This window comes from Bos indicus, chromosome 3 (assembly GCF_029378745.1).
Source record: "Bos indicus isolate NIAB-ARS_2022 breed Sahiwal x Tharparkar chromosome 3, NIAB-ARS_B.indTharparkar_mat_pri_1.0, whole genome shotgun sequence".
Classification (NCBI taxonomy): Eukaryota; Metazoa; Chordata; class Mammalia; order Artiodactyla; family Bovidae; genus Bos; species Bos indicus.
In genome coordinates, this window is record NC_091762.1 from 116,268,320 (window position 1) to 116,292,333 (window position 24,014).

The 24,014-nt window shown below is 52.9% G+C and overlaps 1 protein-coding gene across 1 annotated transcript; it reads left to right on the forward strand.

Annotated features, from left to right (window-relative positions):
• The first annotated feature begins 741 nt into the window (after window positions 1-741).
• On the forward strand, window positions 742-13,286 carry ACKR3 (atypical chemokine receptor 3). Its single transcript, XM_019957959.2, has 2 exons — window positions 742-885; window positions 11,383-13,286. The coding sequence occupies exon 2, from the start codon at window positions 11,409-11,411 to the stop codon at window positions 12,495-12,497; it is 1,089 nt and encodes a 362-aa protein (XP_019813518.2). The 5' UTR covers window positions 742-885; window positions 11,383-11,408; the 3' UTR covers window positions 12,498-13,286.
• Window positions 13,287-24,014: the final 10,728 nt, after the last annotated feature.

Below are 24,014 nucleotides of genomic sequence, written 5' to 3' on the forward strand. Positions count from 1 at the left end.
TGCTAAATTAACCTCTGAACAGGACATTATCAAAAGACATGTCTGATACCTCTAGTGTGTGTCTGGCACTAGGTAGGTGGTTCAGAACGTTATTTTCACCAGACTTTCAAGATTTACAAATAAAAGAATCTAAATAAAATCTATTACAAATGTTCCGTCCCCTCCTTTGGGGGTAGTATGATGTGGTACAGATTCATTGCTCCCCTTCCAAAACTGTTGCTTCTGTTTTGGAGGAATTAACAAAGACAACCCAGGCTTAATAAATCAACACCGAAGTTCAGAAGTTCAGAGCAATTTGTCTTGGGAACAAAGTCTTCCCTAGAGCTAAGAGGCATTCAAAGGAATTCTTCTTGTTAATGGGATTATTAAAGATATCCCTGAGACCCAGATAAATATTTGATGATTTGGCAAAGTGCTGGGGTTTCTTTGCCGATGTTTCTTCTGCTGACGCATCTCCCCCCTCCACCTGGGGTCTGGATCTTGTAGCTTCATTAGACTCTGCAAATGAAGGCAGGCTGGGATTTCCCCAGAGTATGCTTGTGTGCGAGAGTTTGGCCGGAAACCACAGATCGGGGTTTACAAGAGGGGTGAGGGTGCGCGCGCGCGTGCAAGTGTGTGCGTGCATGTAAGCATGTGTGTGTGCGCGCGCGCGCGCACGGAGGGTGGATGGCCGGGGCGGAGGGATGGAGGGGGAGGGGGGCGGCCCGGCAAGGGAAGCAGCAGATGGCGGTTACAAAGCTGCCATCTAGAGGCCGCCCGCCCGCAGTGTATATAACGCGAGTCTGCAGCCCCAGAAAGCTCACACTTCTGCAAACTGCTCAGCCCTAAGGCACCGAGCGCCTGAACCCAGAAGGCGAGCCGGAGCCGGAGGAGCCCAGCCGCCAGGTAAGGAAACGCTGCTGGGTCCGCAGGGCGTGCGGACGGCGGGCAGGGGTCTGCTCTTAAGCGCAGTGGTCTTTTTCCAGAGCTCTTCTTTCTAATAAGCTCTGATGGGTGCTGGCGAGTCCGCAGGTCTGGTTTCCGAAAGCCCAGGCGGCGTGCTGCCTTGCGAAGTGCGGCTGCTAACTCGGGGCTTCCCGTGGGCTGCAGAAAGTCAACAAGGGCTGTTTTCTGAAGTGGAAGGCGCTCTCTGTGTGTGTCTGTTGGACTGAGGAATCTGAGGTTCATCTGCAAGCAGACTGTCCATCCCTCTTGCTCAAAGTTGGCATCGGGGTCAGCTTAGCGCCGCTGCCTACCTGTTTTCTCTTCTGTCTCTCCACTGGGGAAACAGCTGGCACTAAACGTGTAATTCCAGAAAGATGTGCCCTTTATGAAGAGGCGTCCTCCAGCGGAGAAGAAAACTGGGCTGAGAGTCTTTGTGGGTCCAGAATGGGTTTGAATTCACTGCTCTGGAGGATTACCAGAGCCTGTAAATCCGGAAGCTATAAGAGTGAATGTTAAATACAGCCCGGCCCTCTTGTCTCTCCACTGCATCCTTCTTAATCTGACTATTTGCTGTTCGCTCAGAAGGTGTTAAATCTGACTTCAGTTGGGAAAAAAAAAAAAAAAGGCACACACAAGTCTAGGATTTTGCACTGCGATTGTACTCTTGAAGTAAAAAACATGAATTTTGTTTGATTTTGTTCGCCTGCATAAAGATCTGAGGAGTGACTCAAAACTCTGCAGTGAGGTCAGGCTTGGGTGGTTAGCCAAGACTTGGAAGTTCCAGGGAGAATGAGAAGTTGTAAAAGTCAGACTGCCTGTCTCCCTTTTTCTTTCTCTCTCTGTCTCTCTTTCTTTCTTTCAATTCATTTGCTCACACCAGGATCATTACGTTTTCCAGACGTAGAAGGCCCCCCCCCACCCAAATGGTTTACAGCGCTTTGAAGGTATTCGATGCCCTGACATCTCCTGAAACATTCATTCTGCAGAGTCTCAATGTGGTAACTTTTTCTTTTCTCTTTAAACGGGCAGATGCTGCCTTTGTGTGGCTTTATTTATTCCAGGGAAATGCGGAGATCAAATAGCCTCTCCGAGAAAGGCAAGTGGAGGCGGCTGGTGTCTGCGCTTCACTTTCCATAGATTTTAAATGGATAAACTGCTTGCCCTTCTTTCATCAGCCCTTGAGCTTCCCCAGATGCAGAGCCTTTTTCTAAAGCAGAGTTGCACATGGGGAGCTCTAGCTTGGAAACAATTTGCTCTTTTTTCCCCCAGTCTCTGCCATAAACACTCCAGTGTGGACCAACTGTGGAGCTCCATGCCCCAAGCTCCTGGAGATGGGGGTGGGGGAGGAGGGTTGCTCGGGATTTGGGTGGAAAAGCAAAAGAAAATTGAGACTTGCTGCTGTGTTTTGCTGCTCATCTGATTTTTTAAAGGGATGTGCATTGCAGTTGTCATTTTTTAAAAGTTCTGGAAGGTACAGTGCAGGGAGCATGCAGATGCTTAACTGAGTCAGGACTTCCGAGGTTATCCCATATTAGCATCCAGTCTTGAGAGATTGGAGAAGGTATTATGGTTTCTAATCAGGTCCAGAACAGGCAAAGTATAGTCTTTCTGGATGGAAAAAAAAAAACCAAAACAAAAAAAACCTACTTAATCAGGAACAGTGGCTTTTTGTCTGATCACTCCAGGCAAAGAGAGAGGCTCGTGTTTTCCAGGAGACACCAGGGACATTGGTTACTCAAACCTGAGACTGAAAGAGAGTCATTCTGTGAACCCTAAGGGTAACCAGGAGAAGGAAAAAACCTTAAAGGTTTTAGTACTTGAGATGGTTCTCAGTGGTTCTGCAGAACACGAGTGGAATTCCGGGCTAGAAAGTATTTGTATTTTTCATCCAGGCAACCACGGAACTTGGTTTTTATTCAGGGACAGAAATAGTTTTAGAAGGGCTTCCAGACAAATTGCATGTGTGTAGGTGGAAATTTGTGTGTCATGTCAAGTGTTTTTAAAGTCCAGGAAATTATGGCTCTGGGAGACATATGTTTTATTAAAGTGAAAGCAAGCAGAAAAAAGGGAAAGAATGAGAAAAAAGGGGGCAGTCCTCTGATTTTGAATACTTAATGGTTTGCTGCTGGAATCTTTGATCCTTTGGTTACACAAGAATCGACTCAGCTTAGAACTGGAAAAAATGTCGTTGCTTGGTTCTTCAAGTGATGAAGAGAGTTGCGTGTTTTCATAGTGAAAATTTTGCGGAGCCCTAAGCAGATTTGGAAGCTGACTCTGCTTTTTTGTTCCGAGGTGGAGGGGCTGAGACCCCCTTGGGTGGTGCCCACAGGCAGGGGACAGATAAAGGGGGCAGGGCCAGCCACATGGCTAACACCTCCCAGTTCTCTTACGGTCCAGGAAACCTCTGTCACGTCTGCTCGTAGTTTTAAGTCTAAGATGGGAACCCCACTGTGTGTAGCCCAGGGTTTGGGGTTGTCCTAGGCTGGCTAACCCCCCACCGCTCATCCTGCTTCTAAGCTGGGTGGGAATTAGGGCTCTGGTTACACCCGCCAGCCCAGAGGGCAGCCTTTGTGCCGTGGGAACCTCTGGTCTGCCCTCCTGGGTCCTGTGCCGCTTCCCAGTCGGGCCGCTGAGCACAATAGAACAGATCAGGTTTCTGGACATGGGGTTCGTTCTCTTTCCCCCAGTTCTCCCCGTGTATCAATGCGAAGTGTCTGAGGACTCTGGAAATTGGTGGCCTCTATCTGGATTAGGGTTTGGATTTCTCTCTCTCTCTCAAACGACTCAGAGCAGTACTTTCCTTGTGAAAAATAACAGCAGCCAGGATGGCATTGTTCTGTTTGTTTGACATGGGGTGGGGGGAGACAGACTGCCCCCCTGCCCCAGCTCTGCTCGCAGTCCTAGCAGCTGGCCTCCCAAGCCTGGGCCAAAACTCTCCTGGACGTTCCCATAGATTTAATGCAGGATTGGTACGAAATGAACAAACCCCAGAGCTGTGCAGTTTCCTAAGGACTTTTAGCACGGGTGCTCTGGGTCAGTCCAGAGGGATGGGGTGGGGAGGGGGATGGCGGCACACATGTATACCCGTGGCCGATTCATGTCGATGTTTGGCAAAAACACCACAATATTGTGATTAGCCTCCAGTTAAAATTAATTAATTTGAAAAAAAGAAAGGAATGGTGCAGGTCTTCCGTATATAAATTGCGCTCCTGGAGTGGAAAGGGCTGGGCTTTCGCAGGCGACCTGCTTCTGCGTCCCCCTGGAGAGTCCCTGGGGTGTGGGGAGGGTGAACAGAGCTGGTTTCAGCCACACCCCTGAGTTTCTGGTCCTGCTGCCTGTCTGGCCTCAGTTTCCAGGTGCCCAGCGGTGCGGTTAGCTAGGCTGGGTGATCGTGTTGGGACAACACTGAGCTGCTCCGTGAAATTCCACCCTGGGAGGACATGAGTTGAGCCCCAATTGCAGAAAAGCCAGTGAAAAATGTCGCCTGCGGGCACAGATCCTGGAGAGCCCAGGGTCCCCTCAGCGTCCGAGTCGGTGCCCTGGGTGGCCTGGCCCATGTCACCTTCTCTGCACTGCACCCAGGCCTGACAAGCACCTGGCTTCCCCTGCAGGCCTGCTGCCTCCTCCCTCAAAAGCCTTTTCTGCCCCAAAGCCAGGCCCTTGCTCAAGACCGTGGTGGCTCTCGCACGGACAGGCTCAGCCAGGTTCGGTGACCCTCCGGTAGCACATCCCTGGCCACCCCAGCACCCACTTTCCTCTGGGGGGTCCCCATTGGTCACTGGAGCGGAAGTCCCTCTCCACGCTCCAGCGATGTCCACGCTGCTTTCCCGACCTTCTCGGTTAGCTGGCGGGTCCCCAGGGGTGGGTGGGGAGTGATGATTCTGGTCTGTTATTGCCCCAGAGCAGTGCCTCTCACAGAAGGGGCTCCACAAACATTGGCAGGCATAGAAACGGGTGAGACTTAGCTCAAGGGAGGCTTCCGGAATAGTCTCCTCGGGGCTCCTGTTTCCGTTGATAATCTCCTATTTCTGGTCTCGGGAGCTTGATTCACTGTTGATTCATTGATTATGAATTCATTGAACACGTGCTTTGTCCAGGCGCCATTGCTGGCTGCCCTGTACACAGGCAGTAAGACGTCGTGGGGTGGGGGCTTGAGCAGGAAGGAGGGGGACCGGGGAACAGCCCAGCGAAAAAGAGTGGAGGTATACGGCCTGGCTGGGAGGAGGTGGGAGTAACAGAGGGCGTAAATGGGGAGGGGGGGCCTGCCTGGCTGGCCGGGAAGGGCGTTCCAGGTCTGTGACTGGAAACTGCTCACATGCTGAAGGCAGTGTTGGGGAACCCCGGTTGGGTACCTGAATGTGGGGCCGTCCGTGTCCTGCAGGGGGTGACTGTGGTCCAGGGGAAGGACATGTTCCTTGCAGGCCAAAGCACCAGCCCATGGAGACCCTGAACTTGGAGATGTCTCGTTCTGGCTTTGCCCTCAGCTTGCCGGGTGAGCGCAGGGAGACCACTGGGGGCAGCTGAATGTGTCAGGCCGCTTGGAGCTGTGCTGTGGTCGCCAAGGAACCTCGATTGATGAATAATAAGCCCGAGAGACGAGGGGACATCTCCCTTCCAGCAAATGGGGATGTGAGTGGTAGATGAGTCTCTTACAGATGCCAGTGTGGGGTTAGGGGGTGGGGGTGACGAGGTGGGCAGACGCTGGTTCTCCATCCTCCAGGCCATAGGAAAATCTCCTTCCTGTCCTGGTGGCAGTGTGATGCTCTCTGGGTGCAGATGTTGGACCCAGAATCTACAGGAAGCGATCCCTGTAGAGGGAGCTTGGTGAGAGAAACCAGTACCCATTGGGAAAAGGGGAACGAAAAAAAAGTGATGCTGATTACTACTTTGTTTTCAGCGGGGTCCCTCTGGTCTAGAAAAAAATGGACCACGAACCACCATTGTTCTGTGGGACGTTCGTGCCTCTAGTAAAATTTCCATAACTCTTGATGCCAAGTTTCAGATCACAGAGAAGTGTGTGAGGTGAAAGCCACAATCCCTCCTTTGTCCTCTTATCCCACACTTCCAGCCCAGTTTTGTATTCACTGCAGATCTTTCCCCACGCTTTTACGCACACATGAGTGTGCACCCAGTCACTTCAGTCATGTCCGACTCTTTGTGACCCCATGGACTGTAGCCGGCCAGGCTCCTCTCTCCATGGGATTCTCCAGGCAAGAACACTGGGGTGAGTTGCCGTGCCCTCCTCCAGGGGGTCTTCCTGACTTAGGGACTGAACCCGCATCTCTTGTGTCTCCTGCCTTGGCGGGCAGGTTCTTTACCGCTAGTGCAACCTGGGAAGCCTCTTATGCACATACATGTACCTATCAAAATGCACATAATTCTTGTGTTTTGGGCATGTATATATGTGTAACTTTCCATGTTCATAAAAGCATCCCCTCTTTCTTTATACAGCTGTATTATATTCCAGACAGTGGTTTGCGGTCCTTTATGGATCGACATTTATGTTGTCACCAATTTTTTTTGCCGGTGTGTAAATAGTGCTTCAATAAACATCCTTGCATCTTGGGAATATTTATTTTGAGAAGAGAATGTGTGAACTTGTGAGATCAAAGAACTGGAGGAATCTTTTATCCCAAGCCCGGTTGCTTTCCTTCCATGAGAAATCTTTACGCAGATGTTATTAACCTGTGTCAGAAGTCGTCTCTCATTCTCCCGCCCTCCCTGGTTGGGGCTCTGACCCCCAAGGGACGCAGGTGGTGGGCAGGTGTGACTGTCACCCAGAGGTCCCTCCTGAGCTCTGGCCCAAGCCGACAGGAACGGAACTGCTGGCTTGTTGCAGCAGAGGGGGTCTGGTCCACGTGGATTGGGAGTCGGCTTCAGGCCCTGGGATCCTCAGCCTCACCACAGCCCTTCCTGCCATCACAGACCCGCCACGTGGCCTGGAGATGTCACCGTGTATACGAGGATCACGGCCCATGCTTCCCAGTTGGCATAGGCAGTGAGCCCTCCAGTTGCATGGGATGACCCCTCGCTTTTCCTGGGGGCAAGTGGAGACTCTGGTGAAGGGTCTTGGGGGGTTGATGGGATGTCCCTCTCACCCCTGCCTCCCTCAAGTTTGCCAGGCCTTGGGGAGCCAGGGGTCTGGGTAGATGTTCTGCAGTTGCTGGATCACATCTTTGTTCAGGTCAGGGTCTTGAGAGCATCACCTGTTAAAATCTAAGACAGTGACTTCGGAAGTTTGTTGTCTTAGGCGCAGGGACCACCCACGATTAGCCTCGGGCCTCCTGGACACACGCTCAGAGGCCCACCGACTGCATTCGACGTGACCTGGCAGATGTCTTTATACAATACTATTCTCTTTTTCTGGAAAGAGCCCTTGTTTGTTTCCAAAACAGAACAGGTGAAAAATGACAGGTGCCGTGGGCTGCGCTCTCCTGCAGCATTTTCCCCCCTCTTTGGCTTCCCGTTTAGATCTGCGAGGGGCTGGATTGCTGCACTCCTTGCGTGCACACCTCCTCTCTTGCGGCCTCTCTTACTTCTCTGGACCCCTGGAGCCTCTGCCCTGGGAGGGGAGGGGCCGGTAGGCTCCCTGGTAGAAGGCCGGTGGGCACGGCGCAGGCCTCTGGCTCATCTCCTGGGCTGGTGGCTGGTCAGTGATTGGTGGTGGATGATCGGTGGACCAGCTGGCTTTCAAGCTCCAGCATGGCACCCCCCAAGCCTCTGCTGTACCCCCAGCCCCTCCTGGAAGGTTCCCCACACTGCCTAAGAGGAAACAGAGAGGACTGTGGGGGAGGGGGGGCCGTGGACCGACTCTTAAGTCACCTTCTGGTCCCAGAGGATCAGTGATCATTAAGTTGGGTTTTCATTGTCCAGAGGCCAGAAACCTAAGGACCCGATGGGGTCCCTGAGCCCTTCCCTACCTTGGCTGCGGTGCAGGGGACACCGAGGGCTGGCCCAGGCCCAGAGGTGTGAGTGTGGACGGTCTGCTGTGCGGGAGATGTGGGCCCTGGAGGGACACAGACTCCTGGTGATTCCTGTAGGCCTCCTGTGCCCGTGGGCCCCTCCGTCCACACTGAGCCATGCCCCTCCACCTGGGTGCTGGGGGGGTACGGCGTGTCCAGTTAGCGGGATGACTCCTTGCGGGGAAGACAGAGGTGGGGGCGTAGCATCTCAGTCAGGCTTCCTTTTTCTCCAGCCCCCGTGCACGGCGCAGACCCCAGGGATTCTGGCTGCATCTGTGGAGGCCTCTAGTAGGGCTATGCCAGGGCGGGCAGAGGAAAGGACCCTCAGCCAGGGCCCAGCCCCACTCTGCCCGCCTCTGTGGGGCAGCAGCTCGTCCTCCGGCTGAGTTCTGCAGGGACCCGGGTCAGATGAGGTCATGGGCTGAAAGTGCTTTATAAGCTAAAGTGAAAGTGTTAGTCGCTCAGTCGCACCGACTCTGCAACCCCACGGGCTGTAGCCCGCCAGGCTCCTCTGTCTGTGGGATTTTCCAGGCAAGAATACTGGAGTTGGGTTGCCATTTCTTCCTCCAGGGGATCTTCCTGACTCAAGGATTGAACCCATGTCTCTTCTGTTTCCTGCGCTGGCAGAAGGCTTCCTTACCACTCGTGCAGCCTTTACCACTAGGCCTCAGGGAAGCCCATGCCATGCTGCAAGTGTGTTTCATGGATCACAGCCTGGTCGTGGCGAAGGGGCTTGTGTTACTCAGTGAAGCTATGAGCCGCGAGTCCATCACCCCAGATGGACAGGTCCCAGTGAAGAGTTCTGACAAAACGTGGTCCACTGGAGAAGGGAAGGGCAGACCGCTCCAGTATTCTTGCTGTGAGAACCCCATCAACAGTATGAAAAGACAAGAAAATATGACACCGGAAGGTTGGAACCCCCCCCAGGTTGGAAGGTGTCTTGTATGCTTCTCCCAAAAGAGCAGAGCGCAATTACTAACAGCTCCAGAAAGAATGAGGTGGCTGGGCCAAATAGGAAACGACGCTCAGCTGTGGATGTGTTTCATTTTAAGGAGATGGGAAAAAACGGGGTCACACCTTACAGCCATACAGGAGAGTCAAGCCCAAATCCTCCCCTCCCTCTCTCCTGAAGGCGAGGGTGCAGCGGGCACCATCAGTTCCTGGCTGCTTAGCAGCCCAGGGTGGTGGGAGGGTCAGGAGCACCTTGAAGGCAGGATCTGGAGGTGGCTGCCCACCGCGAGGGCTGTCCAGGCCTGGTCTCTCACAGGCATGCACTGTGCGTCCATGTCTGCTTGGGGTCCTCCAGCTGCATCTTCCACAGTCTCTTAGGAGGATGAGTTTATTTGTCCTAACTTGACCTTGGGCTTCCCTGATGGCTCAGCTGGCAAAGAATCCACCTGCAATACGGGAGACCTGGGTTCGGTCCCTGGGTTGGGAAGATCCCCTGGAGAAGGAAAAGGCCACCCACTCCAGTATCCTGGCCTGGAGAATCCCCTGGACTGTGTAGTCCATGGGGTCGCAAAGTGTCGGACAAGACTGAGTGACCTTCACTTCATTTCACTTCAACTTGACCTTGCTGATTTTCCGTGCGTGCCCTCTGGTCAGGTTTTGCCTGACCAAGTCGGTGGTCCCAGGGCCTGAGTGTCCTCTGTTGATGGGAGGAGGCTCTGAGGACCACCAGGTTTCCTGGCCTCAGGCCCCATGGCTCCACCACCTCCTCCTCAGAGGTCCAGCTGTGTCCAGCAGCAGCAGGGGATGCTGAGGCCTGGTCAGGTCACCTGGAAGGGAACCAGCGGCCACTTGCTGCTCACAGAGGTGAACAGACAGCAACTGAGGGCCATCTCCATACCTGTGGTCCTAGGGCAGGTCCTCAGCTGTGAGTCTGGAGGCTGAGGTGGCCTTGGGCGGCAGCAGGTGGATGGCCTCACTTCTTGGGCATCTGCTCGTTTCCCCTGGAGGTGAAGGCATCAGCTCGCTGTCTGTGGGTAGTTTCTGCCTTTCCCCCCTCTCAGGGCGGGACATTGACCACTTAGCCACTTGGTCAGTTTTGAATGTGGAGCAAGAAGTAAGCGAGTCCATGCTTTTTGATAGGTCAAGAGAGGGGGTGGATGCGGTTTTGAGTTTCTGTCTGTTAGATTCTGTCCTCAGCCCTTGAGTTCTTAGGTAGCCCTGGGAGACGGGGGGGCTGGTGCGCTGAGAAAGCAGTGGCAGATGACGGATTAACTAGACTCACATCAAACACTAATGAGGCAGGAGCCTGAATCCCAGCCCAGCATGGTCTGGTCACCAGAGGGGTGCTCTCCCAGCTGGGTCTCTGTGGACTGTTAGCCCGGCCACTGGGCCCTGACTCAGGGACCATCCTTCCCCATCCTCCGGGACCTCTCGTGTGTGGCCTGGAGTCCAGTTTAGATGAACTTGGCAAATAAGCTTGGCTTGCAGTCGGTCCTTACCTGCGACGGGAGAAGGAGGAACAGACTCCCTACTCTAGATGGCGATGCCCAGCCGGGCACCCTTGGGCCGAGTGTTTTCATTTTACAGCCCCTTCCTGTGGGGACGCAGTGAGGCTGTCCACCCAGGGTGGTGGTGGGGGCACTTCAGAGCCTTCAGGTGGGCGGGTCAGCAGGAGAAGACAGCCCCGGGCAGCTCTCAGAGCTGGAGTCAGTGGGCCGTCATCCCCAGGCACAGTAACACCTCAGGCCGGGATTCTTCTGGGTGTTAAGACGGTGCCAGTCGAGAATGTTGACCTCATGCCAGATCAGCAGGGAAGACCATTAGGAAAAGCCAGTCCCTCCAAGACCCAGCTTTGGGTCTTGGTACAAGTTGCTCTCAAAGCAGTTGGACAAATAAAAGGTGGAAAACCAGGCAATGGCCCACATTAGGAGATGGCTGATTGGTGGCTCTGAGTTGAGAATCACATGGCAAAGTCAGAGACTGTGGATGGGGGCGCAGTGAAATTGCAGGGCAGGCCACACACTGTCCACACCTCCAGAAGTCTGCAAACCGCAGGCAGCCCAACACGGCCAAGCAGGACGCTTGTTACTCACCAGTGCAGGGAACAGATCCACCCCCTGCTCTTGGGTATGTGGGTGAAATGCCTCTGCCATCCGCAGGGGAAAGTGAGCTGGCCACAGGCACCTCCGGGCTGAGGCTCAGCTGCCCGACGTCCCTCTGACCCCCCAGAATGTGTCAGTTTCACATCTGGGCACAACCCAGTCTGGTGACCTCTTGAGAACACAGTCCTGCAAAGACAGAGGAAGTGAATGCTTTCACTCTTTGAGAGAGATGGACTCAGATGGTTTTAGAATGTGGGTGTGTTTTGCAGATTCTGTCATGGTCAGTTTTGTTCTCGCCTTTCTTTGCAAAGTTACTTGGGAGCTACTGTGAAACCGCTGAGCAGATGGGGGTGCTGGGAAAGCGCTTTACAGGCCTGAAGCGTTTGCTAAGGGATCCATTCTGCTCTTGCATCTTTTAAAACTGTATTTGCTTTTGCGCGCAGGCCGTTCGACCGCTGCCCTCGACACCATGGATCTGCATCTCTTGGACTACTCGGAGCCGGGGAACTTCTCCGACATCAGCTGGCCCTGCAATGGCAGCGACTGCATCGCGGTGGACACCCTGCAGTGCGGCCACATACCCAACAAAAGCGTCCTGCTGTACACGCTGTCCTTCGTCTACATCTTCATCTTTGTGATCGGCATGATCGCCAACTCCGTGGTGGTCTGGGTGAACATCCAGGCCAAGACTACGGGCTACGACACGCACTGCTACATCTTGAACCTGGCCATCGCCGACCTGTGGGTGGTGGTCACCATCCCTGTCTGGGTGGTCAGCCTCGTGCAGCATAACCAGTGGCCCATGGGCGAGCTCACGTGCAAGGTCACCCACCTCATCTTCTCCATCAACCTCTTCGGCAGCATCTTCTTCCTCACCTGCATGAGTGTGGATCGCTACCTGTCCGTCGCCTACTTCGCCAGCACCTCCGGCCGCAAGAAGAGGCTGGTGCGCCGTGCCGTGTGCGTCCTGGTGTGGCTGCTGGCCTTCGGCGTGTCCCTGCCCGACACCTACTACCTGAAGACCGTGACGTCCGCCTCCAACAACGAGACCTACTGCCGGGCTTTCTACCCCGAGCACAGCGTCAAGGAGTGGCTCATCAGCATGGAGCTGGTCTCCGTGATCCTGGGCTTCGCCATTCCTTTCTGCATCATCGCTGTCTTCTACTTCCTGCTGGCCCGCGCCATCGCCTCCTCCAGCGACCAGGAGAAGCAGAGCAGCCGGAAGATCATCCTCTCCTACGTGGTGGTCTTCCTGGTGTGCTGGCTGCCGTACCACCTGGTGGTGCTGCTGGACATCTTCTCCATCCTGCACTACATCCCCTTCACCTGCCAGCTGGAGGCCTTCCTCTTCACGGCGCTGCACGTCACGCAGTGCCTGTCGCTGGTGCACTGCTGTGTCAACCCTGTGCTCTACAGCTTCATCAACCGCAACTACCGGTACGAGCTGATGAAGGCCTTCATCTTCAAGTACTCGGCCAAGACGGGCCTCACCAAGCTCATCGATGCCTCCCGCGTTTCGGAGACCGAGTACTCCGCTTTGGAGCAGAATGCCAAGTGATGTTGCCCCGCGCGGCCTCTGGACCTGTGCGCTGGGCTGCAGCGGGGCGACCTGCCGGGCTGCCTGGTTTTCCGGAGGAAAGCCAAGTGGCTTCAGGCTTGGCGACCCTCGTTGGCGTGGAGAGGGGCAGCCTGCGTCCCTATGGCTCCTTTCTCGCTCTCGGCTCAGCGTGACCCTCGCGGGGCCCCTGTGACAAGCCCCCGCTGCTCGTCACACCAGCTTCGGGACAGGCTTGCCTGCACTTCTGTAACATACGACTTTTCTGTGCTGCCTAAAGGTTTCATAATGGGGATTTGTATTTAAATCTTAAGACTCTATTTTTCTCACTCTTGATGTACCCTCTCAGTGTATTTGAAAGTTTATATTTTAAATATCGTATGGGAGGTATCCATGCTGACATGTACTCAGTGTCGTAGTTCTGAGGTTAGTTTGACTTCCGTTTTGACTAAGGATGACATTAATTGTTAGCTGTTTTGAAAGCCTCTCTCTATATAAATATATATATATATATATAAATATAAAAATATATATGCCAGTCCTGGCTGAAATGTTTTATTGACGATAGTTTTATATCTGTGTGGTGCTTTGGGCCGGTCTGGGATACGGAACGAAAACTGCTCTATAATGCAGTTTGTGACATTAATATTATTGTAAAGTGACATTAAAAATAAGTGCAGTGACACTATCCCAGTCTGTAACACGGCACGCAAAACAAACCCTTGTATTCCAGAGAGTTCTTTCCATTTGTAAGTTATTTTTTTTTAATAAAGATGTTTTTTTTCCTAAAAAGGTGTTCAGATCTCAGTTTTCAAAGCATGTTTGGCATTCAGGCGGCATGTTTGATGATGATATACAAATATTTACAACATAGGTGATCAACCTAATAAATATGTTTAAAGAAAGGAATACTGTCAGAAAAGCAAATCCCAGGAAGTTAACTTGGATGAAATTATGTGAAAGGAGGAACATCTGAGTGCGAGTGTTGTGGTTTAATTTTTTTAAATTTCTGCCTATGTGTAAGGGAGGGGAGCTGGTTGGTAGGTGCACTTGTCAATGCAAAGTTGGTAAAGAAAAGTCCCAGTCTGCCGTCTCCCCAAAAGGGTTGAGGGCCTGGAACTCATCCTCGTGTCCGCCAGGCCTTGAACCTTCCCTGCTGAGGCTCTGTGGTTTAAGTCCTTTCTTCTTCTCTGGTCAAGACAGATTCTTCATTTAAAAGATAATCCATCCATGAGCCTGTTCTTTAGGCCGTGCAATAAGTACAATCCTGGCCTGTGCGGTCACCAAATTAACCCCCCTTACTAGTGGTCAGGAAGAGCTCTCTCAGGAAGCCCCTACCATCTACACGGGCTAAAGGAGCAGTGGGGGCTCGGTGGGCGTGTCTGGGCAGGAACCCAGAAGAGGGCGTGGCTTCCTGATGAGCCCCACCCCCCGGCCCTCTGTTGGGACTGATGAACAGAGAGAGATTTTGCCAACACTAAGGTGGACCCGGACCGGGACTCCAGGCTCACCTGGGAACCTGGGGGCTGCCCCCACTTTAGGAAAATGCCCTGGGCACGTCGGTTTCCACAGCAGACAGCCCCCCAGGCCCTGCTTCCAACCTACTGCAGGAGGGCTCCCCCTTCTCAGAGGGCTTAGGGCTGAAGTTGTGAAGCCCAGCTTACATATTATTCTAAACATCTACTTGATACGCAGGCGTGTTCTCAGGGCCACGTGCGTCTTGTGGTGCTTCAGTCCCTAAGTCGTATCCGGCTCTCTGCAACCCCACAGACTAGTCCGCCAGGCTCCTCCGTCTATGGGATTCTCCAGGCGAGAATGCTGGAAGGGTTTGCCATTTCCTTCTCCAGGGGAATCTTCCCAACCCGGGGATCAAACCTGTGTCTCCTGCATTGTCAGGCGGATTCTTTACCACTGAGCCACCACCAGGGAAGCCCTTGCCTTGTTCCAAATAGGCTTCAGGTCAGATGGATAATGACGTAACCATAGGTGAAGACACCAAGGTCAGGGAGAAGGGATGGGAGGGTGGCAAAGTGAAATCAGAGGAGACTGTGATCCAAATATACATTCTTGATGATAGAAAGGGACTGAAGTTTGCTCTGTGCTATCTAGTGGCCTGAGTTCAGACAGAAACCTACTTAGCATGAAGTCAGTGCAAAGCGGGGTATGCATTGCACCCCCAAGTTCAGTGGTGTCCAACTCTGCAACCCCATGGACTGCAGCACTCCGGGCCCTCCTATCCGTCCCTATCTCCCAGAGCTTGCTCAAACTCATGTCTGTGGATTCAGTGATGCCATCCAACCATCTCATCCTCTGTCATCGCCCTCTCCTCCTGCCCTCAGTCTTTCCCAGCGTCGGAGTCTTTTCCAATGAGTCGGCTCTTTGCATCAGATGGCCAAAGACTGGAGCTTCAGCTTCTGCATCAGTCCTTCCAATGAATAGTCAGGACTGATTTCCTTTAGGATTGACTGGTTTGATTTCCTTGTAGTCCAAGGGACTCTAATAAGAGTCTTCAGTACCACGGTTCAAAAGCATTAGCTCCAAGCTTCAAAAGCATCAAAAGCTTCAGAATTCAGCCTTCTTTGTGGTCCACCTGTCACATCCATACATGACTAGTGGAAAAACAGCTCTGTAATAGGCAAATAAAAATGATTCAATGTTGCAGCCCCGTCTCTGCCATTCAGAGGCGTCCCGCCCCCATCCCCACTGGCGTCTGCTGAGATGTCCTCTGGTTCTCAGTCAGGGCTCCTCTGGCAGCCCTGTTCAAGGGTCTCTCTGCCATTCCACAGCATGCTGGACCACAGTGTACTTGGGTACTGGGTAGGCTGCAGCCTGCTCTTTTCTGCATTCCCACCTCTTGAAGCCAGTGAAAATCACCAGCCACTTCCTCCTGCACTGAGGTGTGGAGGGAGAGAGGAGGAACTGAGTCTGGACACAGCGTGTGGATTTCCTGTCTCCCTGTCTCCCTGAGCTGTCACCGAGCTCAGCACACGGTGTCGCAGACCCCTGTGGGTCTCGGGGTGCAGGCTCCATCTGCGGGATGTGCCAGTGACTAAGCCCTCTCTGTTCCTTCCAGAAATCCTCTTCTCTGCCCCGCCCCTTGTGTGCGTGCCTGATCAGTTGCTCAGTCATGCCTGACTCTTTGCGACCCCATGAACTAGCCCGCCAGGCTCCTCTGTCCATGGGATTCTCCAGGCAAGAATACTGGAATGGGCTGCCATTTCCTCCTCTAGGGGACCTTCCCGACCCAGAGATCAAACCCATATCTCTTGCTTCTCCTGCACTGCAGGCAGATTCTTTATCTCTGAGCCACCTGGGATCCCCCCTGAAGACCCACTTATCCAGATTGGAATCCTTTCCTTTGATCTCTGGTGTAACATCCCTCCTGGGAGCAATGACACGGGACAGTGCGGCTGCAGGTGGGATGATTGAGGCCCAGGTCAAAGGCACGGAACATCGGTGGGGATGTCATCAATTAATATTTTAAACGTGGAGTGGGCAGAGGTCATGTGCACGGTTTGGGATTTGTGGTGGCCACTGGGGGGAGAAAGGCTGGGCAGAATCCCGCAGATCTCCTCAAATGCAGAGATCAGAGTTTGAATTCTGCCCTTCTGTCATCCTTTTGGCTTCTCTTGCAATGCAAGGATCTTTGACACATACACACTGCTGTATTTAAAACGGATAACCAACAAGGACCTACTATATAGCACGGGGAACTCTGCTCAGTGTCATGTGGCAGCCGGGATGGGAGAGGGGTTTGGGGCAGAGTGGATACACGTGTATGTACGGCTGAGTCTCTTCACTGTTCACCTGAAACTCCACACTGCTTGTTAATTGGCTATGTGCTGTGCTGTGCTTACTCACGCAGTTGTGTCTGACTCTACGACCGCATGGACTGTAGCCCTCAAGTCTCCTCTGTCCATGGAGATTCTCTAGGCAAGAATACTGGAGTGGGTTGCTGTGCCCTCCTCCAGGGGATCTTCCCAACCCTGGGATTGAACCCAGGTCTCCCGTATTGCAGGTATGGATTCTTTACCATCTGAGCCACCAGGGAAACCCTAATTGACTATATCCCAATACAAAATAAAAACTTTTAATAAAAGAAAAAAAAAGAAACATCTTTGAAAATGCCAGTCTTCTGAGATGGTACTAAAACTGTTGGTGATCTAATGAGTGATGGCATTTGGACCCCACGTGGATATCAGGAGCTCCAACGTAGGGCAGGGTCTGGGCTAGGGAAGAAATCAGCCATCAGATCCTTGACAGCTCTGCCTGGCGCTGGAGATGGGGAAGCTTTTCTGCCCCCCTCCCTTCCACCTGACGCTCTATTCCAAAGGGCAGCGGGCAGGAGGACCATGCAAGCCACCCAGGAGGCAGTCTGTTGTCAGCAATAAAGGCTTTTCATTTGGCTCAATGTGTAAGCTATTTACTGGGTTCCGGAAAATGAAGAAGGAAAATAATGCCACTGAAAACACCAGATGTGAAATCCTTTGGGCACAAAGCAATCCACAGGACAATGGACTTTAGTCCTCCCAGCAGCCTTGCCGCAAACTGGGACGAGGCCCCGTGGACATCGGGGTTCAGTGCTCTGATTGAGTAGCAAGAAATTCCAAATCACAGACAGCCGGCCTTTTCTCGGGGTCTCCCCAGGAGAGAGCAGCTCAGCAGTGTGACCCCATTTTTTAGGAATGTGGGAATTCTGCCTTTGTTGGGCTTTTCCTGTGAGGACACTGACCATCAATCATGGGTCCAGGAGACTTTCTGTCTAAGTTAAGCCTGGCATCGCAGAATCTGGAGTCTCACGTGAATCTGGCCTGAATGGGCTGAGTGACGATAGTGGATTAGCTCAGGAAGGTCCCCAAAGTTCCCTCCCGGAAGGACCAGGCTTCATTATGAAGCTCCAGGAGGGTACCTCTGTATGGGTATGAGTCACCGAGATCTCATCTCTCCTGAGCAATGGTAGCTAAATGTTTGAAACGATCCACCCAGTATTCAAAACCACTTCACTTCCCTTTGTCTGTGGTCTTGGACCCTCCAAGGAAAGCTCCTGTATACCTTTGACAGTGTATCCAGGCAGTGCCTGCCAGGACTCTAAAATACTGATAACACGGCCATTTAATATGGAATGATGCTAGTTTGGGGAAGGTCTGATAGGAAATTAAATTATTTATTGTAGGCAGTCTGTATTTGCAGCAAGTTCTTTGCTTTCTGGATGATTAATGACGGCTTGACTCTTCCATAAAATGCTAAGGATTTTCTTCCCTGGTATCAGCTCTTACACTCACTCACACATATACATGTGGCTTTGTTACTATTTGGGAACTAACACAGGCATCATGGACACGGCTTCCACGTTCATGTCTAGGATGGCCTAGCCAAAGGCTGGACCACAGCGTGGAGGTCTGCCTTTGAGAAGACGGGGACCTCGGCCAGAGTTGGGGCAGCTGAGCATGAAGTCCAAAGAGCCCTCAGTGCTCGTGTCCTGGGGAATCTTGGAGATTCTCAGTTTCCTCATTTATAAAGTCGGATGATAATAGTTCCTGCTTCACAGGGTTCCTGAGATGGTCAAATTCCACAGACCCTGCAGAGTGCTATCAGCTGCCTGGGATACACAGAGCCCGTGCTCAGGTCCGGAGCCCCTCTTCCGCAGCCTCTGGGCGCAGTCTGCATTTTCTGTGCAAGAAACAATGCATTCCAGAGAAATATGGAGAGTGAATACCTGCCCGCGGGGGGAGACTGAAGGAGTGGGGCACGCCTGCCTCAACTGGGTGCTTTTGTCCCCTGGGAACAACGGGCAGGGTCTGGGGACATTTTTCGTTGTCTCTCCTGCAGGTGAGGACGCTATGGGCACCTGGTGGGTGGAGGCGAGGGAAGGGGCAGGGCATCCTACAGTGAGCAGAGGGCACCCAGGAAACTACTGCTGGCCCCAGGTGTCAGCAGGGCTGAGACGGAGGGACCTGGTCTCAGATAAGCCAACCGTGAGACATGAGAATTCTGGCTGCTATTCATTGCTGACCTTCCATCTGTTCAGAGCAGGTCCTCGACGGTCTTGGGGCTGGGGGTACATCCTAGGGGGTCCCCGGAGCCCCCAGCTCCCCTTTCCTTGCCCCTCAGCGCTGCAGAAGGACACTAGCTGACAGGTGAGGGCAAGGCGCACCTTCAGGGCTTGTGCAGGACGCGGACTGAGAGGCTCATGGCACCTGAAGAGAGTTTAATGTCACAGGATTCAGACCGAAATTCTCATTTTAATTTCACAAATTTGGTTCATTACTAGTTTACATTAAAGACACTTGTGAAAAAGGCACAGGCAAATAAACTGTAGTCAACATTTGAGGTGCCCCTAGGAGGTTTTATCTTTTTTATTTTTTGCAGTAACTGTAAACACCTTTAAAGCAGGAAGGAAGAAAAATGAACATTCGATTTACAAAGCAAGGAAGACATCAGAACTAAAGGAATTTGTGAAGAGAGTAGGATGAATAAAGCAATTTTAAAAAAAGCAGAAATAAAAACAAAATCAAGAGAATTACAATATTTAGTTTAGAAGGCTCCAGAAAGAGTGCAGTTGGTGACAGGGCTGCGTGAAGGCAGGGCGACAGATTCGATTCTGCGTCTCAGTAACTGGGTGATGCGGGTAACAGTCCTTCCACGAACCTCAGTTTTCTTGCCCTTAAAACGGCTTCTCCACCTTCGTTAAAGGGTTCTTGCAGAGGTCAGAGGTGTGCGTGTGCCAATAAACACGGCTGAGTGACGGGATAAAGGGGTGAGTCAGTGCTTTACCCCTCTGAAGCACCTCTGAAGCCACACCAAGACTTCCCAAGCTTGGGGCGAGGTTCCTTCCCTGTCCCAGTGCTTCTGCGCTCTGCGGCTCGGAGTGTCTTCGATGTCGCATCTCGAGGGCGCCCTGTGCTTTGCAGGCCTGTGTGAAGTCTGCACGCGTTCACGGTCGCCATCCCTGCTGTCAGCCACTGTCCATTGGCCTCGTCTGGGTTTCCCAGGCTTGCGCTTCCCAAGGACTGAGATGACTGGCCGTGGGAGGAAGGCTCTTCACGGCGGGGGCCGGGGGAGGGGCGCATTGCTGGCTATCTGTAGGGTGTGTGACAAGCAATAGGCAACGTTGGTGTTTTTCTTAATTTCTGAAGCTTCATTTCTGCTGGCTTTTCATATGCTTATTCACTCAGCCTTTTCCATGCGGGATTCAGAAGGGCTGACTATCATGTCATTTCTCCCAACCGGTTGGGGTGGGGGGTGGAATAAAAGAGGGGGTGAAAAAAAGGGGAGCTTCATCAGCCATTTGTTAGAATATAATGTTCAGAAGCAGTAGAATGGAAAAATCTGAATTTCCATAGTTATTTCCGGAACTAAACTGATTAAAATCCTTTCCTAGGTAGATCGGAATCTTCCCTTTAACCATGTTCAGAAGAAAAGGCCGAGAGAGGCATTGTGGCGAGGGCATTAAATCTGCTTGGGTGACTCAGAATGCGGGTTGGCACGGCGGCGTGTCACGGGGCGCGTCGAAGACCCAGCGAGTCGGTGGCCGTGGTGTGTCTGAAAGGGCCCGGGCCTCACGCTACCACGCTGAATTTGCTTCCTTTTAGGCTTTCACAGCAAAGTGTTTGAAGCTGAGCCTTTCATTCCTTTTCGCAGGGCTGTCGTCAATAGGAAGAACGCATTAAGGTCCCCCCATCGCTGCCTTTCTCAGGATCATGGTTAAAGTGGGGATTGTGTTTTAGGCTGTGCTCTAATGAGAATTTGAATTTCGTGCAGAGCTGAAGTGTCAATGAAAAATCGCCCGTTGCCCAGCTGTGTAGCCTGTGAATATCTTTCCCTGTGGTTTACTCCGCCCTGGCTCCTGTTAATTTATTCAATCACGGATCAGGCCATCGTTATTGAATGCCCGTGGTGTGCCAGGCACTGGGCTCAACTTTAAAATGTTAGAGACGGCTGGGGCTTTGGTTTTTCCTTTTTAACGTTTAAATTTTATTTTTTAGTTTTTTGGCCATGCCATGCAGCATGTGGGATTTCAGTTCTCTTACCAGGGATCGAACCTGTGCCTCCTCAGTCGGAAGCATGGTCTCTTAACCACTTGACTGCCAGGGAAGCCCCTGTTTTTCTAGTTTTCTATGATCCCAGCCTGGAAGGGGAGATGGATGACAAGATGCAGAGACGTTGTTCCTGGAAGCATGGTAAGAAGACTCTGGGGAGGCTCAGAGCTGAGAGGAGGCAGCGATTCACCCCAGGAGGAATGGGGGAATGTCTGCGAAGAGCCGCCCTGCCCCATCTCCATCTGAGGGTGGCCGGGACTCCAGCAGGCAGGCCCTTGGAACAGGGTATGGGCTGGCAGTCTCCAGGACAGCTTTGGGAATGCTGTCACTGCTAAAAGGAAACACTTCCAGGAAAAGTGAAGGTGTCTAAGGTGTCCAGAAGTCAATCAGCGCTGATGCTATTAAGCACTGTGTGATAGGAGCCTGTTTCTAGGTCAGAAGCCAAGGTCATCAGGGCCACGCCCATCCTGAGGACAGAAGATGGGGTTTCAGGACAAGGACTTGGGCAAAAGATGGAGGCTCTGGGGAACACGTGCTCGCCTCTCACCAGCTGTGGGATGGACCACTGGACCCGTGTTTCAGTGGGATGGGCGGTCCTCGGAGAGCCTGGACTCCTGCCCTGCTCAACGTCTGACTGCAGTCAGTAGGCTGACCACGGTTGGAAGGTCTTTGGCAGTTCCGGGTGGCGGGAGCGGAGACCATGTTTTAAAGCTGAGCTCTCAGGGTCTCTTCTAGTCGGCCAGTTCCCAGGGTTTCCACAGCATCTCTCCCCACTCCCCACAGGGTCTGTAAATGAAGGAGTCTTGGATCATCTGCCATGAACACAGCACAACTCAGGCACCGCCGAGAGGAGCCAGGAGCGTGCAGTGCCCCAGGAGGGGTGCTCCCAGCTGCCCACCTTCTGCACCTGGTCTGTGCGTTTGGCTACAAAGACTGGACCTGGAGCCCCAACCTGCTTTCTTTGGGATCTGGGGTTCCTGATCCGTGAGAGTCCTGGGGGTGCCCTGGAGGGCATGTGGCCACTGTAGGGGTATGGGGGCTTCAGTCAGGATGGACTCCAATGTAGGTGCTGCACCCAGGCCGAGACCCTTCCCCAGGAAGGCCCCACTCACAGGCTCCAGATGGGCATGTCTTGCGGGGACACTGATCAGCACCTCGGGGATGCTCCTGGCCGTTGATGGGGTGGACACGGTCAGCCCGTGTCCTGATTCCCAGCCCAGCTCCGCACACACGGGACCCAGTGTGGACTGAGCTGCAGTCAAGCCCTTCTCCCCGTTTGCCTGCTTGTTGGTTTTGGTCTCTGACTTTCACGTGAGGGTTTTTTTCTCGAATAGCTCCTGCTCTTTGGTGACCTAGCCACAGTCTACAATGAGACTCCGTGCGCTGGGGGGGCCCTGGCGTCCAGCAACGCTTGTGGAAGGACTCACGGATGGACCGAGACGCTTCACCTTGGTGCCCTGAGTGTGAGGGCCTGGGGGGCTTTATCTCTCATGGGTCTCTTATTCCAGACCCTCCTCCAGTCTTGGGTGTGTAAGCCTGATTCGTGGCCCCCTGGAGAAGGACCCAGGGAAGGGGAATGGGAAGAGGGCTGGCGGGTGAGACTCACCTCGGGGGGCACTTTTTATCAGCCGCCCCTTTCTTTAGCCCTTTGTCCTGTACCCACCAAGTCTTACCATCCAGGGGGATACGTTTGTTTAATGGCTCTATTTTCAAGACGACCTGCTGTGCCTGAGGTCCCAAAGCCCAGACCCCGATTCAGTTCCCCGACAGGACACCCTTACTCTTCTGTCTGGATGGAGACAGAGTATGAAGCAGGGGCGGGACAGGAGGGTCTAAGATGGTGTGTTTTCAGCCTCATCCAGCGGCGCCTTAGGCAATGTTAAACAACTCCTTTCTAGAGGAGAAATCAGGCCTGGTGTCTAGTGTCTGCCGATTCCCGGGTGGCCAACGTTCCCCTGGAGGCCCGTCTCCAGCCGCCATGTGCCGTCCCTGGAGGCGGAGTCTGTCGGAGACGCTTGTGCCACGCCCACCACGTAGATTCAAGAGCCCGGGTCCCCTCGAGAAAGGACGTAGCGAAGCGTGATGGAAGAATTAGGAAGTGATGCGTTCTGAGGACCTTCTACATGGTTTTACAGAAAATGCTTTAAATTCCAAGTTTCTGTGATTTAAGTGTCGATGATGGCCGCTTTCAAAAGCTGACTCACAAGAGTCCTGAACGTGTTGCCGCTGGTTCTCGCAAACTGGTGTGAACTGCCCGTCGAACACCTCACCACTGGGCCTCATCCCCCACTCACTGGTACGTGGGAGCTCAAGCTTCTAAGGCTTTCTGGAACTTGTGGTGTAAATAGGTTTGTTTCTTTGTGATTTCTCCCCCTGCAGGCCTTTTGATTTCTTTCCAGTTTTAAAAGCTGGAAAGCAAAAGATGCGGTGAAGGTAAACGAGTGTGCAGAGTCGCACAGGGTTGAGTGAGCGCGCGTGCACACATACTGATACACACGTGCGTGTGTGTGTTTCATGTCTTTTTACTTTCTCTGCTGCCCTGTGGTAAGGCTTTGGGAAGGTGTGCCAGGTGTTCCTTATTGTACGTTATAGCTTTACATTAAAACTCCCTGTTCCGATTTCTCCTCCTGACTGGGATGGGGTAGGAGCCGGTGAAAGAGTGCTGTCCGCCTGCTGTGTCACACGGCAAGTTCAAGCTCAAGTGAACTGTCTCCTGGGCTGGTCTGTCCTCACAGTCTGCAGCCACCCCGCCATTCTCCCACCAGGGCCTTCCGCTTAAGCCCTTTCTAGGTTTCTTTGGTTGGTTGGTCCCTTACCTTACCTCTGTCCATCCAGCTCACCCTTCACGGGAATGTCAGAGTCATTCTCCCAAATGTTTGGCACTAAAGGTTTGACTCCTGCAAACCGCGGTTTTGGGGACCCCTGGGCACTGGCTCCTGGCCACCCTGGGCCAGAGGCTGGGCCAGTGAGAGGGCAGGAGCCAGGCTGTCCATCCTCCCAGTCTCTGCTTCAGTCACTGTCTCCAGCGGGGCCCACATTGTCTCTATAATCTTAATTCCCACTGGCTGTGCCTGACCACAGAGCCGCTCCCGCTGGGTGGCCTTGGTCTCTGCTCAGGTACCACCTCCACCCCAGTACTGATCTCCAGGTGGCCTCGTCGGCCTTGAATGACTCTTTAGCAGGGTCAGCACTGTTTACCAAGTTCCCCGTACTACGTGCTCTGGAAGAATCGCTGCGTTTGAACTGTGATGCTGGAGAAGACTCTTGAGAGTCTCTTGGACAGCCAGGAGATCAAACCAGTCCATCCTAAAGGAGATCAGTCCTGAATATTCATTGGAAGGACTGATGCTGAAGCTGAAGCTTCAATACTTTGGCCATCTGATGCAAAGAGCTGACTCATGGAGAAGACCCTGATGCTGGGAAAGATTGAAGGAGAAGGGGACAACAGAGGATGAGATGGTCAGATAACATCACTGAGTCA